General features: G+C 37.5%; 1 protein-coding gene across 3 annotated transcripts in view; it reads right to left on the bottom strand.

Annotated features, from left to right (window-relative positions):
• Positions 1–18,836, bottom strand: part of CSRNP3 (cysteine and serine rich nuclear protein 3) — a 212,332-nt gene that overhangs the window by 74,763 nt on the left and 118,733 nt on the right. For all 3 annotated transcript variants that reach the window (XM_023259415.2, XM_006935332.5, XM_019838201.3), the window contains one exon: positions 10,600–10,770. In XM_023259415.2, coding sequence (XP_023115183.2) covers positions 10,600–10,770 — 171 coding nt within the window. The remainder of the gene's footprint in view (positions 1–10,599; positions 10,771–18,836) is intronic.

Raw genomic sequence — 18,836 nt, 5'->3', positions numbered from 1 at the left:
ATTTTATCTTTTTTAATGTGGCTGGCCAGTTGTTAAAAGGTCATTATTAGAACAGTCCCTCCTTTTCCAACTCAGTCTCCTCTGTCACATACCAAGTTGCCATTAAATATGAGTCTGTTTCTAAGCTCTCTTTTATTCCATGTGTCGTCTGTCTGAGCTAATTTTATGTGTTTTAACTATTTTAGCATTTGAAGTATTGAAATCTGTAATGGTAAGCATGCCTTCCCTTTTCCTTATTCTTTTTCAAAATTTTTTTTTAGCCCTGACCCTTCCACAGAAGTTTTAGGATAAGCTGAATAGTTTTACAATGCATTATGTAAATTTTTAATTTTATAAAATACAGAATAATATATATATTTTTCAGCCTCATTTTCTGTCTCTCTTTCTCTTTTTGCTGCGTTATTTGAAAGTAACTCCAAGATATCTATTATTTTTCCTATAAAACGTCCACATACATCTCTAAGAGATGAAGACTTTGGGCCTGCATATGTTGGATGGGTGATCAGAGACAGTTCCAGAAAAGTGCTGGCATTTAAGCTGAACCTGAAATCTAAAGAGTGAATCAATCATGCACAGACTGTTCCAGACATGATCTTAGGGCAAGAAAGGTTTGTTATGTTACACCTGACACTAATATTACACTGCATGTTAACTAACAGGAATTTAAATAAAAACTTAAAAAAAGAAAACTGAGTCAAGATCCATGTGGCTGAATTTTTGAGATGGAGGGAAGAAGGAGAGGGGAGGTTGGGGAGGAGGGCAAAGGCTCAATCATGGAGCTGTACAGGGTTTTGGAGGCCATAGTAATGAGTACCTCTGAAAGCAACTTAAGGATTTAAGGAAAGTGGAGATCCAATATACTGCACAGAGATAAGACTGAGGCTCCAACAAGAGAGGAGGCAGAAAACAGCTGGAGGGCTCCTGCAGGGGTCCAGGAGAGAGATGAAAGACGGATGTCCTTGGCTGGCAACACAAATGGAGGTAAGTGGACAGATTTGAGACACGTTTATAGAACACATGACTGTGCTAGGAAAAGCAAATAAGGAAACAAAACCAGAATTCTCAATACGTTGGAATAAAGAGCTACGCTTAATGGTACCATTTATTATGGCTAAACCTGAGGTCCTGATGCTGAATTTAAAGCAAACCAAACCAAACTAAATGAACTGTATTTATATAATGTTAGTGGTCTGACTTGGTAATCCCTTTTTTGCTTAGTTGATTCAAAGGATGGTGAAGGTGAAAGCAACTTGGATTCCCTCAAGTGTGCTGTACAGCTACTGCATAAATAGCTGCACAGCATCCAATTAAACAGCGATGTTTCTGCCTAGGAAAGCTATATATAAGCAAATGAAACCAGAAAGGTACATGCTGGGAATACAGAATTACAGTGGGGCCCTATTTAAAACACAGCTCGCCATTAGATGTATTTGGACATAATAACTGTTATATCAGAATCCTGATATATCACAATGATACCCATCAAAATCATACATTACACAGTTAGCTTGTAAATCTGTCTGTATTTCCACTGATGTCCATGCCCTTATAAAGTCCTACAATAAATGCATTCTTTTTTTGTTTGTATGGTTTAGTTGTACTAAAACAAGACAACGCTTTACAAAGCTAACTGTCATTTATCAAGTATGTAACAGTAATTGTACCTGCACCAGTATAAGTCCTAAGAAGAACACACATTTCAGCTCTGTAAATCTCCAGAAAAGATAAGGTGTGTGTACAAATAACTACAATGTAAGACAGAATACAGTCAGTGTTGGAGACATGCTTTAGTGTTATTAGACTATGAGGTTTCTACAGAAGCTGAATCATGTTTCATTTACTTTTATATTTCTGGCTCCTAGGACTAGTGCAATGAATAGCAAAGAGTACATGCTTAATAAGTGTCTATTCATTCATCCATTTATCTAAATATTTATTAAGTGCTTACTGGAAGTTAGGCGTACATCGCTTCTCGGCCTTTTGGCTAAGATCAAGTGTGGAAGTTAGGCGTACAGAGACCTGTTCCTGACTTTGATGAGCTTACACTCATTCCTTCCAAACTCATTTTGAGTGCTCCGCTTGAAGGGAGAAGGATATATATGGAGGCAGGGTCCTCAATGACAAGAAGGAGCTGCTGTGTATGAGGGAGAAGGTGGCGTGACTTCAGTCTGACACTCATTGCTGTGAAATGGGAGAGAAAACTGGGGGCACCGAGCAGGGTGGTCGTAGGGCAGTAATGAGCAGCTGAATCTGAAAACACAGTGTTTGTCATTTTCTTCAAAACTTCTTTAAAGTTTTTACATATTTGGGGGCACCTGGGTGGCTCAGTCAGTTAACCTTCCGGCTTCAGCTCAGTTCATCATCTTGAAGTTTCTGGGTTTGAACCCGGTGTCGGGTTCTGTGCTGACAGCTCAGAGCCTGGAGCCTGCTTCAGGTTCTGTGTCTACCTCTCTCTCTCTCTCTCTCTCTCTCTCTTTGCCTCTCCCCTGCTCTCACTCTGTCTCTCTCTCTCATAAATAAACACTTAAAATTTTTAAAAATAAATAAATAAATAAGTTTTCATGTATTTGAATAAAAAGGAAAATGGAGTGAAGAATATGGGAGGAAAATGGTTAAAAGTCCTGGCCTCCAAATTAAAAAAACAAAACAAAACAAAACAACAACAACAAAAAAACAAATAATGAAGTAAATGGTAAAGGGTAGAAAGATATGTAAAAACAAGAGGTGGGTGCTTTATTGGGGAAAACAAGAGGATGAGGTAAAAAAAAAAAAGGAGTTGGGGAGGAAGGACACGGAAGGAAAAGGGGTTGTGGTCTGAGTGTGGAACACTGAAATTTGATTGGTGGTAGAGCTGTTCTAATTTGTAACAATATTCTGGATGAGGCTGTGGACATAAACAGCTGACTGAAATGGAGGTAAAGGACATAAATAGAATAGAAATAAAGACTTCAGAATAGAGGTGGTCAAGGAAATATGAGGCTAATGGTTCAGTGAGCCATCATATGCCTACTGACATCATGGTTTGGGGGGAAATACTGGGATGGAAAGAAGATATAAAACCACTGCCAAAGTTTTGAATGTTGGTGAAATACCAAAAGACTTAGTAAAGAGCAGGGTAAAACGAGAGACGTGGTAAAGTTTTCACGGAGAAAGAAGTATTTGATGTGAACATTAAAGCAGGTACAGCACTTCATAGAGATTGGGAGGCAGAGAAGACATTTCAGCCTGAAGGATTGTCTAAATGCCAGAGGAGGCAGCAATGGTTAACTATCTCTGATTCATCATACTGGATCTCTCAGATCTCTCAGATGAAATGATCTGAAAACAACTCCATTGTATTGGAATTGAACTTTACAGTGCATTCCTATGAGTATTTTCTAAATGGACCACTAACTCATATCTATCTTCCTACACTCCAAATTCTCCCAACTACTTGACTTTCATATCCCCAACCAACTAAATACCTACAGATTCAACTGCTCTATGTCTGGTGTTTGGATGGGGACACTGACCTCGTATAAGCACATCTGCAACTGGTTCCAGGTCTGATCTTCCAAGGCCATGCTAAAAGGTTCTTCTTCAACATAAGGGGATGCAGAGGGTCTGGAGATCTCTTATTTTAACGTAGCTTTGCAGAGGTGTCTTGACCTATGCTGCTTATTTTTTCTTACTTGGTCTCAGCTCTAACTTAAGATGCTATTTTGACCCTTGTTCTTCGAATCATATTATCACAGAGTAGACAGGAGATTTTGAGGGTCACGTGACCCTACCTCCTGCTTAATCAAAGACTTCCCTTGATACACCTGTGTTAGGTTTCTGCCTGAACACTCCTCTATTGTTTGAAAAATCAAAGATTCAGGGATAGATTGCTACATTTATCTATGGGATAGTAAGTTCTCAAAGTAAACCACAGTGCTGGATAGACATGATCTGCTCCTGTATCGTAAGTTGTACTTACTACTTGTAGTCTATTATTTTGTCATGTCTGAAAGCACTTAACTCAGAGCCTGTAACATAAGATATACTCTATTTGTTGAAACTGAAACTAAATTTTCAATGCATTTTAACTGCTAGGTTAAGAGAATAGGTTACTTCTAGTACAAAGTTTCATGTCAAAATCTGTTGTCTGTGGATTCTTCATCTCAAACCTCTTTAAGAAATGTGCAGTCAGTGGGAGGGAAGAGACACTGGAGAAACAGGCTGACTTGGGTGCACATGGTAGCATATGTACGTCCTGTGTATTCAGAGAGAAAAGGGAGACAAGTAAGAAAAGAAAGAGGGAGGGAGGGAAACAGATTATAATCTCAGCCCTTGGGTAAATTAGGAATACATCTCTGAATGGTGATTTCTACTTTTAGAATATAGTTACAATAATAGCTAATCAGACAACAATTCTTGGATAGAAATGAACTCAAGAATGTGAAAGTGTTTTTTTAAATGAGAAAATCCCAACCCTATGTAAAACGTCTACTACCTGCTTTCATATGTAGCTTAGAAGATCTATCCTTTTACCTCTTGATATTTTCACTTCCTAAATACTGTACATGTATTTGTAGAAACACTGTTTCGGGAAAAATAATGTGTTCCTTTCGGGAGGATGTTTCATCACATAGCTTCTCATTACCCGTGTGAAGTGCCAAGAACCTTGAAAGGGCAGGAAAAAAATCATTCCTCTCTAGCTTCTCTGCAGCTTTCCTTTCGACAGTGCTCAAGTACAGGCTGATTGGCTATGGAGCCACAGGGATTTGATGAAACAAAGCGTTCCACAGCAATACAGAATCCAGATGCTTCTATCTCAAGGGAAGTACACGATGTGACCTTGGTTGATCGCCGGTAAGCATGCTAGTTGCCTAGCAAAACTCAGAAGTCCATGAAAAAAGGCCTAATTTCCTTATTGATTTATATTTCGAAGCTTTTATTGTTATAATGTGATGTGCTACAAATTGAATATCTAAGAAAGCTTAGAATAGCATGGAATTTTTTACTACTATAGCTGCTGACACATACCAATCTTATCAATGCCTGTATTTGTAATGATAACAAAATGTTGTTACACAATATGTTAATCCCTGCAAAGTACTGAGTACATGGGATATTTTTAATTTGAAAGATGAGCTCATGATGGTGAGATTTAAATAACCACATTACAAAAAATCTCAATGTGAAACTAAATTTGGTTTCCTAATGCCACACAAATTTGATAGTCATCAAAAATCATTCTTTACTCTAAGACAGGTTTTTTCTGAAAGTAGAGACATATATTAAAGAAACAGGATTCACCACTAATAATATTCCTAAAAGTTTAGATCCACAGATTTACATGCAGATAAGACCACTGCTGATAAGTACATATTTTAATCTAGATGAAAAAAGAAATAAAACATATTTTAAAAATTTGCATATCAATTTTACGACTAGTGAATAATCTGAAATACATTTCTAGAAACAAGAAACCCTTTTAATTACCCCTTTCACATTAGTTAATATGCCCAGGTCTTTCATACAGTAAATATTCTAGGCAGAATTTTTATCTCTTGATTCTTTGCTTTTCCTCCTATTCTTCTCCCTCTCCATAATAAAAATATGGTAAACTAAACAGACTACTAAATGACAAGGGCATTTTTTAATTAAATCAAATAAATTTCTAAAAATTGTGAAAAATCTCTGCCAGGTTTCATTTAATACAGTTAAATCAGCAATTTAGTAAACGAACACATTGCCAGCCACCACAGATAATAAACAATGAGCTGAAACATTTTGATAAGTTTTTGTACATCATAAAACATGTCTATTTTCTTCAATAGAAAAATCACTTCGATTACACATAACTTATTAAAGCCTTTACAAGTTAGCGAAGAAACTGGATGATTTAGCGGATCACGCCATTTCAATCAATCTGCTGTCCACATACATAAACACAATTTGAATGACAGTCATCATTTTAGGTTAAGTTTAAGATTTATTTGTTGAGGGAGACATAAAATATCAACAGAAATGAAAATTAATAAATACGAAAATTCATTCATCTTTTTAATACCTCAAAAAATCAAATCATTTTCAGTGCTAAGGTGCCATACCATTTCTTGCTTTTATGACAACAGAAGTAAAATTTTGTGTTCTGGTTTCTTTCTTTCTCTCTTTCTTTCTTGAGAGAGGGTTCAAGTGAGCTAGGGGCAGAGAGAGAGAGAGAGAGAGAGAATCCCACGAGAGGCAGAGAGAGACAGAGAGAAGTGGGGCTCACCCGAAGCAAGGCTCGAGCTCACCCGATGCGGGGCTTACTCACGAACTGTGAGATCATGACCTGAGCTGAAGTCAGATGCTTAACAGACCGAGCCACTCAGGCACCCATGTTTTTCTTAATTTTATCTCATGAGCATTTTATATACTGTCAGAAGATCTTCACAACTATTATGAAAATAATTGTGTAAGTCACCATAATTTAATGGATCATTTCCCTGCTCTTAGACATGTTACTTTTCTCTTCCCCACCTCCTACTCCCATTTTTCGATACTACCACTAACCACCAACATTTTCATTGTAGTTTTCCCCTCATTTTTGATGTTTCTCCCTTCAGGTAAATTATCTGAAATACAGACTCATAGATATGAATATTATTATGGCTCTTATATTTCCCAAGTGCTTTCTAAATTTCACTACCATCAAGATAAAAAGCTTCTGCACAGCAAAGGAAACAATCAACAAAACTAAAAGGCAACCAACGGAATGGGAAAAGATATTTACAAATGATATATCGGACAAAGGGCTGGTATCCAAAATCTATAAAGAGCTCACCAAACTCCACACCCAAAAAACAAATAATCCAGTGAAGAAAATGGGCAGAAAACATGAATAGACACTTCTCTAAAGCAGACAACCAGATGGCCAACAGGCACATGAAAAGATGCTCAACATCGCTCCTCATCAAGAAAATACAAATCAAAACCACACTCAGATATCACCTCACGCCAGTCAGAGTGGCCAAAATGAACAAATCAGGAGACTATAGATGCTGGAGAGGATGTGGAGAAACGGGAACCCTCTTGCACTGTTGGTGGGAATGCAAACTGGTGCAGCCACTCTGGAAAACAGTGTGGAGGTTCCTCAAAAAATTAAAAATAGATCTACCCTATGACCCATGAATAGCACTGCTAGGAATTTACCCAAGGGATACAGGAGCACAGATGCATAGGGGCACTTGTACCCCAATGTTTATAGCAGCACTTTCAACAATAGCCAAATTATGGAAAGAGCCTAAATGTCCATCAACTGATGAATGGATAAAGAAATTGTGGTTTATATACACAATGGAGTACTACGTGGCAATGAGAAAGAATGAAATATGGCCTTTTGTAGCAACGTGGATGGAACTGGAGAGTGTGATGCTAAGTGAAATAAGCCATACAGAGAAAGACAGATACCATATGCTTTCACTCTTATGTGGATCCTGAGAAACTTAACAGAAACCCATCGGGGAGGGGAAGGGAAAAAAACCCCAAAAAACAAAGAGGTTAGAGTGGGAGAGAGCCAAAGCATAAGAGACTCTTAAAAACTTAGAACTGAGGGTTGATGGGGGGTGGGAGGGAGGGAAGGGGAGGTGATGGGTATTGAAGAGGGCATCTTTTGGGATGAGCACTGGGTATTATATGGAAACCAATTTGACAATAAATTTCATATATTAAAATAAATAAATAAATAAATAAATAAATAAATAAATAAATAAATTTCACTACCATCAGTAGCAATGTATGTACCTATGATTTATACAGTGACTTTCACCAGCACTTAGGTATCAGCAGTTTTTACTGGAGAGGAGTGCTAATCTCATGGAGATAAAATTTCTGTGATTTCATACTAACAGAATCTCATTAGTATTATTTTAATTTGCATTATTATTACTATTGTTACATGCTTTAAAATTTTGCTAATCATATTTCCTATTATGTGGATTGCCTCTGGAGGTTATCTAAAAGATTCATATGTGTTTTTTAATTAAATATAATAAATAATATATTTAATATCAGTATTTTGCAATGTGACTTTTTTTGTTACTTCAAAATTCAGGTAATGATCCCATGTCTGACAAATAAACAATATCCCCAAAATTTGATTTTTTTTTATCTATTCAATCCACCTGGAATGTATTTTGGCATGTGTTGTGAGATGTGTATCTAAATTACTTCTATTTCAAACTCTAACACCATCACCATTTATTACATACTTCTTCCCTTTCCCATTGCTCTATAAGGCTCTATTCTTTTTTTTTTAATGTTTTTACTTATTTTGAGAGAGACAGAGCATATACTTTTGAGATGTGGGGGAGGGAGAGAGAGAGAGGGAGAGGGAGAATCCCAAGCAGGCTCTGTGTTGTCTGCATAGAACCTGACGTGGGTCTCAATCTTACAGTGAGAGATCATGACCTGAGCCAAAATCAAGAGTTGGGCACTCAATTGACTGAGTCACCCAGGTACCCCTGTAAAACTGTATTCTTACATATTAAACTCTTATATATAACATGCTGAGACTTTCTATACTTTCCTAGATCTAGCACAGTATCAAAAAAGTTAAATTAATAATTTTCTACTATGATTTGATATCTGGAATGGCTTTTCAACATTTATACTGTCTTTTTAAAAATATACCTTTATTCTCATTAGCTTATTTTCCCAAATAGATTTTTATCATTCTATCACCTTCTAAGAAAATCCAATTGAGGCTTTTGAGACACTACTAATATTTGTAAATTAATATGGAAAGCTTTAATAACTTTATTTATCTTTAGATCTGGAAACATAACCTACCTCTTTACTAATTCAAAATAAACAACATTTATTTTTTATTCTTTATTTTATAGAAAGAGAGTGCATGCAAGCAGGGGAGCAGGGCAAAGGGAAAAAGGGAGAGAGAGAATCTCAAGCAGTCTTCATGCTCAGCGTGGAGCTTGACTTAGGGTTCGATCCCACAACCCTGGGATCATGACCTGAGCCAATGTCCCGATGTCAAGAGTCAGATGCTCAAACAACTGAGCCACCCAAGCACCCCACAATAAACAATATTTTAAAGATATGTCCAATACTATATAATTAAAGGGCAGTATGAGATAATGGAGAAAGTGATGACTATGGAGTGAGGTACACACATACACACATATATATCTAGGCTCAAATCCTGTGTGACCTTGGGCAAGATGTTTAGCCTCTCTGAGCCTTACATATTTCCTCTATAAACTGAAGGTAGTGGTACTTCTAGAATGGATGGAAAGAGTAGGGATAACGTATATCCCTACATTGGAGCTGTATAGCTCCAAAGCTATTAAAGCATTTATATACCCAATAAATATTAGCTATGATCATAATTTTCAATATAAAATGTGCTTAGTAATAAGATTTTACAAAGTTCTTTCATGTGTATTATCTCACTTGTTCTGTTGATCTTCACAAAACTTTACTGGATGATGATAATGATGTTATTACCACTGTTAATACTAAGACCTAATACGTACACATGTATCCTCTTTTAAATCAAAAACACAAGCTCATTTCATATCATCATGACATATATAAATGTATTTGTAGATTATTTATATTACACAATTACCTTGTCCCTGAATACTTTATGATTTTTTTGTTGTGATAATTATAATTGCCCTTTCTTTATATTTTCTATTAGTTTTGCTTGTTTAAAGGAATGCTTTTGATTTTAGTTTGTTTCATGCTCAACAGTTTTATTGAGATCCTTATTCCCTTTAAAATTATTGTTTATTCTTTTGGTTTTCTGGGTTTTCACATTTCCAAATTATATTCCATGTTATAGGATTGCATATTAATAAAATCAGCCACTTAACTGAAAAATGGAAAAACTAAGACGAGTTATCTCTCATGGTATCATGATATAGTAAAATCTTCCTGTTGGAAAATAAACCGCATGCACTTACACACTTGGGAGAGTTTTGTACCCTTCTTGTCTCTTATTGCAGGGTGGCACGTTCTTTCTCATTATAACTTAGACTTCCCACTCCCAAATACATCTATTTTTTCCCACCCCAGAATATCATTTCGGCTTTGGGAGGATAAATTTCTGTGTCTGGACTTGTCTTTCCCCAAATATTCTCAGTAGGGTGCTCCCTTTTAAAATTAATAATGAAATACAATTTTGTGGGCGCCTGGGTGGCTCCGTTAGGCAGCTGTCCTCGGCTCAGGTCACGATCTCAGGGTTCGTGGGTTTGAGTCCCACATTGGGCTCTGCACTGTCAGCGCAGATCCTCTGCCTCCCTCTCTCTCTGCCCCACCCCTGCTCTCTCCCTCTCTCATTCTCTCTCAAAAATAAACAAACATTTAAAAAATTGAAAAAAATACCATTTTTTCATTGAATCAGTTGGTTAACACTATCAAAATAATCCACTCCCAAAAGCAATCCAAATAAAAGAATCTACTGATAGCTCAAAAATTCTTCTTTTTTTTACTCAATCATGTTTTGCTTTTAAATCAATTACAAGGACAAAACAAAACTAGTAATAAAGGTTCAAAACAATGACCAAGATGATACAATTATTTTCACTGCAGAGCCAGACAATTAGCTTCAGGTATGGTTTCCATACTCACGGGGAAAATGATTAGAAGTGGATGGATTGACACTGTCCCCACTGTCAGCACTCTCGCTGCTGGAAACTTCATCATCTGATTCCCGCACAGAGGAGCAGGGTGAAGAGCCGTCAACTTCTTCAAACTTCCTCTTTAAAATTCCACTCATAGCTGCAGCGCTGTCACATGTACCTGTAACAGGAACGGGAGCAATGAAGCATTGAAATATTTGACCGCTAGATGTGTAGCCAAGGTCTCCAGAGTCATTTTTATGTGTTTTTTTTTTTTTTTATGCATGAGCTGAGTCTTTCCTTGAAAGGATCACTAAGCAGTTTTTTTAAAAATATTTTCAAATTAACAAAAATTAAAATTAAAATTAACAAAATTGAATTAACAAATTCAAATTAACAAAAATTAAAATTAAAATTAAATACGAGCAATTGACCATTTGGTTACCAACATGTATTATTTTTTAAAGACACGGCTTATTTTAATATAATTTCTCTATTCCTTTTTGTTGGCAAATTGAGAAAATCTACCTGAGTCCATGAAATCCTGTAATGAAAAAAGTGTCAATATCCCCCAAAGTCTTAAATGATTACTGCCTTACATAAAATTCATCCAGAAGAAACACAGATAAGTATGTAAAAACCTCATACTCAAGTTTTAAAATGCAAGAGCCTAATTAGCTGAACACAACAAAGCATATGAAATCGGTTCTAAATTTTAGGTAGTTTCCATTTCAATACTGCAATTAGATGAAATGTGTTCCCATGATACCTGGTTACCAAAGCTGTTTCCACTGTTTCAGAAACTTCCTAAGGCTATTTACCTGGGAAATAGCCTTTAGTGGGCAGGGGGAAAGGTGGGGGTAGTTTCTCCTAAATGCTTTCTCTAGGATGAATGGCCTTTCCTCTCTCCTTGGGCTGCCCTTTCTCCACCTTCCCCATTTACCTTGACATATGCACAGTCAGCTAAAGAGCATAAACTTTCCTTGCAGTGTAAGGATATTTCGGGGAATAACCTATATATAAATTAGCTTAGATATGTATGTACATGGTCTTCCATTGCTAAATTAGGTTAACTTAGCTAAAAGTATTACTAAGTTGATTCCATGCATTCCAACTTCTATCTCATTTACGTCAGCGAATTTTAAGTCTCATTTGAGTTCGTGAAACCGTTATCTCCTTTTCCTGCCAGAGTGAAGCCATCAGTCCTGTTGATCAAGAGAAAGCAAGACCCTTGAAACTATTCTAGATACTGCCCACAGACATCTCTGAAGTCACCCCTTCTCTGTGAAGATCACACAGCAAGGCAGCACGCCCAGGTCCCCTCAGCTGAGCCAGCTCTCTCGAAAAGTCTAATTCTGTAGTTTTTAAAGTGGGTTACTTGGATTAGCAGAATCAGCATCACTGGGGAGGGCCACTGGCCCCACTTCAGATCTACTGAATCAGACACTTCCAGGAGGTAGTGCCTGGCACTCTGTGTACTCATATCGGAGGACCACTTGTCTAATTTCTAGTCTGCTCTCCAGCAGCTCCCTTCCTTGGGGGTGTCCACTTCCTAGTCCTAGAGAGTGACAAAACCCAGTACTTAAAACCTAGTCAAAATCTCTTCTTTGGCCATCTTTGTGTGTTTTCTAGTAAAATTAAATATAGTATTAAATGTCTCATAAGGATTTATCATTAATTTCAATATTTTCCATTCATCTGAGTACATGTTGAGTTACTGGTATGTATATGCTTGACTCCTTGGGTGGAGTAAGTGACGCAAAAGGGAGGAGAACATGTTCCCTGCCCTCAAGGAGCAAACACCCACTATGCGGCTCCATCAAATTGAGAGTACTCCCAAATTCATGTTCTACTGCCTTGTTTTACTAAACCACGTCTTTTACATGACTTATATTAACAATGGAGAGAACAGACGCCATAAGAAGATATTGCACTGTCCACTCTTCTGAGAATAAAATCTCTATCCGGACTCTGATTTTACCACTATTCAAATTAGCATATTATTTTCTCTATCTTAAAGAGTGTGAAATGCATAAAATGTGCATGCATATTGCAGATCTGAGCAGGGCAAGAGAACAAAAGATATTTTAAGTAAAGTTCTTGAAATAAAAGTAGGACAGGATATAAATTTTAAAATGGTTCACTTCAAACAAGATGCAAAGTAATTCATGAGGGAGAGCCTCCAAGACACAAAGTAACATAAGATGGAAACCCATGTTTAAAAAGTACATTCTTATAATAAGATAGTGCAATGGGAACAGTTACAAACCATATCCGTAAGTTCCCTCCGCTCCCAGCTTCCTTAGGAAAGGCAGATTTCTCAAGAACCGAAGACATTCAATTGCACCACAGACAACAATGTTTCAATATGGTAAAGCGGTACTTGGTACTCTTCCTTGTTTGCTTCCTCAAGAATAAGAGGGGAACTTTTTGGAGGGATGACAAGGAAATTGAAAAGTCTCTTTTTCTTTTTATTATATTTTGGGACTGGCAAGCAATGGAGTTGAAGGTTAGATACAATTTCTGTCTACATCTTTAAGGCTGAAAGAACCTGAGCTAGACCCAGCTCAAAGGAAAGAAGGAACTGACCCTTTAGGTTGGGGTTAGTATATAAGCTAGAAATTAAAAATTCAGATAATTACAGGGGCACCTGGATGGCTCAGTCAGTTAAGTGTCCGGCTCTTGATTTTAGCTCAGGTCACAATCCCTAGGTCATGAGTTCGAGGCCAACTTCAGGCTCTGTGCTGGCATTGCGGAGCCTGCTTGAGATTCTCTCTCTCTCTCTGCCCCTCACCCACCTGTCTCTCACAAAATAAAGAAATAAACTTAAAAAAATTCAAATTGTTACAGAAGTGCATAACCTTAGCATATACATATGATACTGGTTAAGTGCTGATTGCTTGTGCAACAAACAAGCATAATACTTGTCTAGTTGCACTGCCTTTAAAAAATATTATGTGAGTGTAATAAGAGGTCATGACAAATCATGAGGCCAAATGACCCATCGCTTAAAGGAATGTAACCCTTCATTTAAACCCAACAGTGGTGGGGCGCCTGGGTGGCGCAGTCGGTTAAGCGTCCGACTTCAGCCAGGTCATGATCTCACGGTCCGTGAGTTCGAGCCCCACGTCAGGCTCTGGGCTGATGGCTCAGAGCCTGGAGCCTGTTTCCGATTCTGTGTCTCCCTCTCTCTCTGCCCCTCCCCCGTTCATGCTCTGTCTCTCTCTGTCCCAAAAATAAACGTTGAAAAAAATTTTTTAAAAAAATAAATAAATAAACCCAACAGTGGAGTGGTAAAAAGATCATGTGGTTTTCTTCTACATCGTCTACACTATCTCACTGGGGAAGAGAAGAATATGAGAATTTAGAGGGAAGGCCCTGTTAATAGAGAAGTTGTATATACCTGGTTTGCTTGTGTCCTGTATTGATTCAGAATTTGAGGAGGACAATATGTGGCTAGTTAGGTACAGATGCTATAGGGAGTACAACGAATGCCTGTCTTAGGGCTGCCACAGTTCCTTAAATATCCACTTATCATATTTTTGTTCCTAAAGATGAGGCATAATTAAACTTCATGGATGTGAAGCCAATGAAAAAGTGGTCAACATTTCAAATTGGCTTTATATAGCATCAAAGCCCAAAGAACAGAAGATAAATCTGGACAGGCATTAATCTGTTCTAAATGTGAGAAGCTGAAAATCTAAGCCTCAATAACAGCCATTTTAACACAGCTACTGTTTTCCAATTCATGAAACATATGCTAGTCAAGAGCATCACCATTTCTCATTTGGACTAGGACAAGAGCCTCCTAATTACTCTCTCCCATCCACTACTGTTTGCTTTAGATGTGTTTTCCAGGTTGCAGGCAGAATGATAAATCTAAAATGCAAATCTGATCATGTGAGTCTATAGCTTAAAACTCTTAAGTGGCTTTGGATTGCCTTAGGATGAGTTCAAAATCCTCAAAATGGCTTATAAAGTCCTTAACAATCTACTTTACCTAACCTCTTCATCTTCATTTTGAGCCATTGCCTTGTTGCCAGTATTTTAGCTCTAATAATCTTTCAGTTTCTCCAACCTGCCATTTCTCTCTCGCTTCCAGGCCTTTTGATATATTGTTCCTTCTGATCCCCTTTTTAATTCTTTTCCCATAGCAATTACCATCTTCTAAATCCATGTTATTTATTTATATATTTCGAGGTTTATTATCTATCGCTTTCATCCCCTGCTACAAGATACAAGGGCAAGGATCTTTGTTTTCTTTACTGAGTGCCAATGGTTTAGAACAGTGTCTTATATATTATAGATGCTCAATAAATATTTGTTGATGAATGCATAGAACCCTTCCATTTCTATACTTTAATTACTTATCAGTGTCTGTTTTCTCTGCGAGACTGAAAGCTCCATGAAGCAGAAATCAAGTTCATCTCATTCACCACTCTCTCTTTCCTCACTAACAAAATATCTGGCATTTTTGATTGGATGAGAATCAAAATGAAAGATGAAATTGACCTCAAAACGTCATACATTTTTTTTTTTTTGCTTGCAAGCAGCCCAAAAGCAAATTCTAGCTAACTTAAGCACAAAGACATCTGTTGGAAAAATACTGAACTAGTTCATGCAATCTAAGATAGAGCTGAAATCCAAAATTAAAGGAATGCAGGAGTAAGGACAGCTTCTAAGGTTATGACTGTAGAAATTCCTTATCTTTTTTCTAGAGCATCACTGTTACCAGGTTTAAGTCCAGCAACTTCTCTCTATGTCTCACAGTTCAAGTTTAGTGTTCCAAGGAGTGAGTAATGTTTTCGCCCATCTTGGGTGAGGGGTCAGCCCTTTGATCACTCAACTACATGGCCGGAAGGCAAAGAGCCACCCAATTAGGTACTACTCCAGAGAATCTTACTCAGAGGCCTCAATAAGTTCAATTGTACTTCAAAGCCAATATTTTCTTCTTGTCTAACACTGATTTATCCTATTTTTTTCATTCATTAATAGAGTCCATGAATTCACCACTTGGACAGCTTCCCCTTTCTCTGCACCCTCGTGCCTTTTCTATTGCCAAATTAATAACCACTTCATTATAAAACTCCAAAAAGCATCTTGTGATCTTGGATCTCTGCTATTCTTCACTAACATATACTATTGCTCTCAACTTTTTATTAGATATAACCATTGTTCAGAAGTGTTGGAGCACATTTAATGAAAAAGTAGTAGAGAGTACAAATGTTTTCAAATCTCTACACACACACACACACACACACACACACACACAAATACTGATGAACTACACTAGATGTTCTATGGTTACAAGTGCAATTCTTTTGTTTAATGTATTTCTGGAAAAATATCAGAAGACAGAAGGATGTAGACTGAAGTAAGTGGGAGAGCTTCACTAAGAATGCCAAATCAAGACGCTGGACAAAAATGTACACTTTAATGCATTTGGAAGAATGACTGAAGCTAACTTTGGGTATTTGTTGGAATTATGTTCATATCACTCTCTTCTGACAACGTAAAAATTTCGTAGCTTTCATAGGTAACTCGTTGAGTTCTTACTATCCCACTTCTATTCACCTAATGTTTAACGCTGTTTTCTTTTTTCATTCTGTCCTTATTTCATAATGCTTTGTTATGTGCTGTAAGGAAATTACCACAGAAAATATGCCTTAAGAATATCATCAATCCCCAAATTCTGAGGAGCAAGTTGTCTGATTTGCAGAACCACTTTGGGGTTGCCAGATTTAGCAAATAAAAATATAGGACACCCAGTTAACTGTGAATTTTAGATAAAAGATGAAATCACCTTCAAGATATATTTGTATTTATTATTTGTAGTTTATCTGAAATGTAAATTTAATTGAGTATCCACAATTTCTTCTGACAACCCTAAGGGGTGTTCTCAGCTCTGGAGGAGAAAGAAGAATGACTAGAATGTAACAAAAACATCTACATACGAAATGCCACCTACTGGGGCACCTGGATGGCTCTGTAGGTAGAGCATGCAGCTCTTTTTTTTTCTTTAAAGTTTATTTATTTATTTTGAGAGAGAGAGAGAGAGAGAGAGAGAAAGCAGGAGAGGGGCAGAATGAGGGAGACAAAGAATCCCAAACAGGCCACAGAGCCCAATGTGGGGCTCGCTTCCATGAAGCGTGAGATCATGACCTGAGCAGAGGTCAAGAGTTGAAGAGCATGCAACTCTTGATCTCAGGGTCATGAGTTCATGTCCCACATTGGGTGTAAGCCTTAAAAAAAAAAAAAAAAAAAAGAAGAAAGAAAGAAAGAAATACCACCTACCACCTGGAGCTACATTACCTGAATATTCCTGTCCTTTACCAAACAGATGAAACTGAATACATAAAACCTGAAAGGTAATTAGGGTGAATCATGAGTTTATCAAATAATTAAAGAAAGGTGAGGGGGCGAGTACTGGTTAATAGATTAAGGGCAGGCCAGACCTATCACTGGTGCAGAAAGAAGTGAATTTAAAAGGAAGTAATTCTGGCATGGCAAGAATTTCCTTCTATGAGAATGAGGAGATCTTTTTAGTGAAATGCTATCTCCTCCCTGGCTTGGTGGAAAAAAAAAAAAAAAAAAGATGAGCTGTGAGTTCGTGGTTCATCTGACCTGGTAATTCTTTATTCCATGGAGACTGCCGAGACCAGAAGCCTTCCATGGTACTCCCTTAGGAAAAAAGGGATACATCTAGAACCCCTCTGTTCACTTTCTTGTGGGGGCCTGGGTTTGTCCTTTGCATTGCTGCCTTGCTAGTTTTGTAGTTAAGCAAAGTGAGAGTCCTCTTTAACTGCAAGGGTCATTAACAAAGACACTTTCACCTTGGTGACGTGACATACATCAAGTGGCACATTCCCCTGCATTACATGCCATGGAGGACATCTCTCCATGACTTCTCAAAGAACAAAATAATTTATTTTATGACCTCATCAAATTCTTCCAACAAGCACAAAAAGCTAAGAAACTATGATAAAATTCTACTCCAAGGACTTTGATAAGACGAGGCTGCTTGCTTCCATCAGCAGTGGGACTCAGGCCCAGGAAACACCAGTGTCAGGATTAAGTTGCATGGAAAGAACAGCTTACTTTTCTTTACTTTCACTCAGAATGGAAAGCAATTTTGATGCTTCTTCTGGTTGCCTCACCAAATTCAAATGATGAGCTGAGCAGCACTGCAAACAGGTTGACGAAAATACTGGTGTGTGGCTCATCTGTGATAGCAGGTGGGAAAAGCCTAGCTGGCAAAAGCAAGATTATTCACAATGTCACACTTTATCAGCCAGATCGTTACTGGGCCAGATAGAGGATGAAGAGGACAGTTGCTCAATTGATGGCGTATAGGTCTTCTTCCAATATTTAAGAAAGCAAAGCTTAGCTAAAAAAAAAAAATCATACTGTGTTATTTTGAATCCTTGGGTGCAATATCTTTAATTATCCAGATGTGTTCCTAACTATTGGGATACAATTTTAATCAACTTAGTTTGTATTAAATCCTTTTCATCCCCAATTATTTTTTTAAACCATGATTTTGAGTAATTTGTTATGTTTGGCCCTAACACTGACATTACTACTGCCCTGACACTATTCTGTTAATCAAGCACAGACTATAGACTAAAGTCTCTGCTAAATGAGATAATCATTATTTGAAGATGTTGGCATCAGATGCTATGCCTTTAAACACTCATCGCTCCACACGTTCTCAGAATGCTTATGCATTTCTCTTATTAAAAAAGAAAAGAGGGGATATCTTTTTCCACAATACTAGGGCCATTTCTGCTTTAACCCATTTGGCAAAAAACTGACATATCTGCCTCCAAGAGGATAGGGATTTGGCAAGGATTTCGCAAGGTAAAATCCTGCAAGGTGTTTCCACGGGGCACCACCAATGTGAAAAATGCTGCTGGTGGCTTGCCAATGTGACAAGCGCAAGTTGGCCAAATACACCTCTTGCCCAGGTGCCTGTTTAAGCCAAGAACCCTGGGGGCACTCCTGTCTAATGAATATTTTTGTTGGAGAAATGATTGCAGGGTTCCCCAATTATGTATGAGTTCCTTGTGCCAGAGTTGCCTGTGACCTTGAGTTAAAGGTCTGAGTTACTTTATGTGCTTTGGATCTCAAAATTTTTGCAGCTTGCTGATCTGCAGCTTGAGAATCTTATGAAAGAAATGAATGCTTTCCACAGAAAAAAGGGCAAATAAGTACAAATGCATGCCATCTATCCACGGACTCCCTGGT

Source organism: Felis catus, chromosome C1 (assembly GCF_018350175.1).
Source record: "Felis catus isolate Fca126 chromosome C1, F.catus_Fca126_mat1.0, whole genome shotgun sequence".
In the NCBI taxonomy this organism is placed as follows: Eukaryota; Metazoa; Chordata; class Mammalia; order Carnivora; family Felidae; genus Felis; species Felis catus.
Note: the sequence above shows the minus strand (reverse complement) of the source record. Positions and strands in the feature narration are given on the sequence as shown.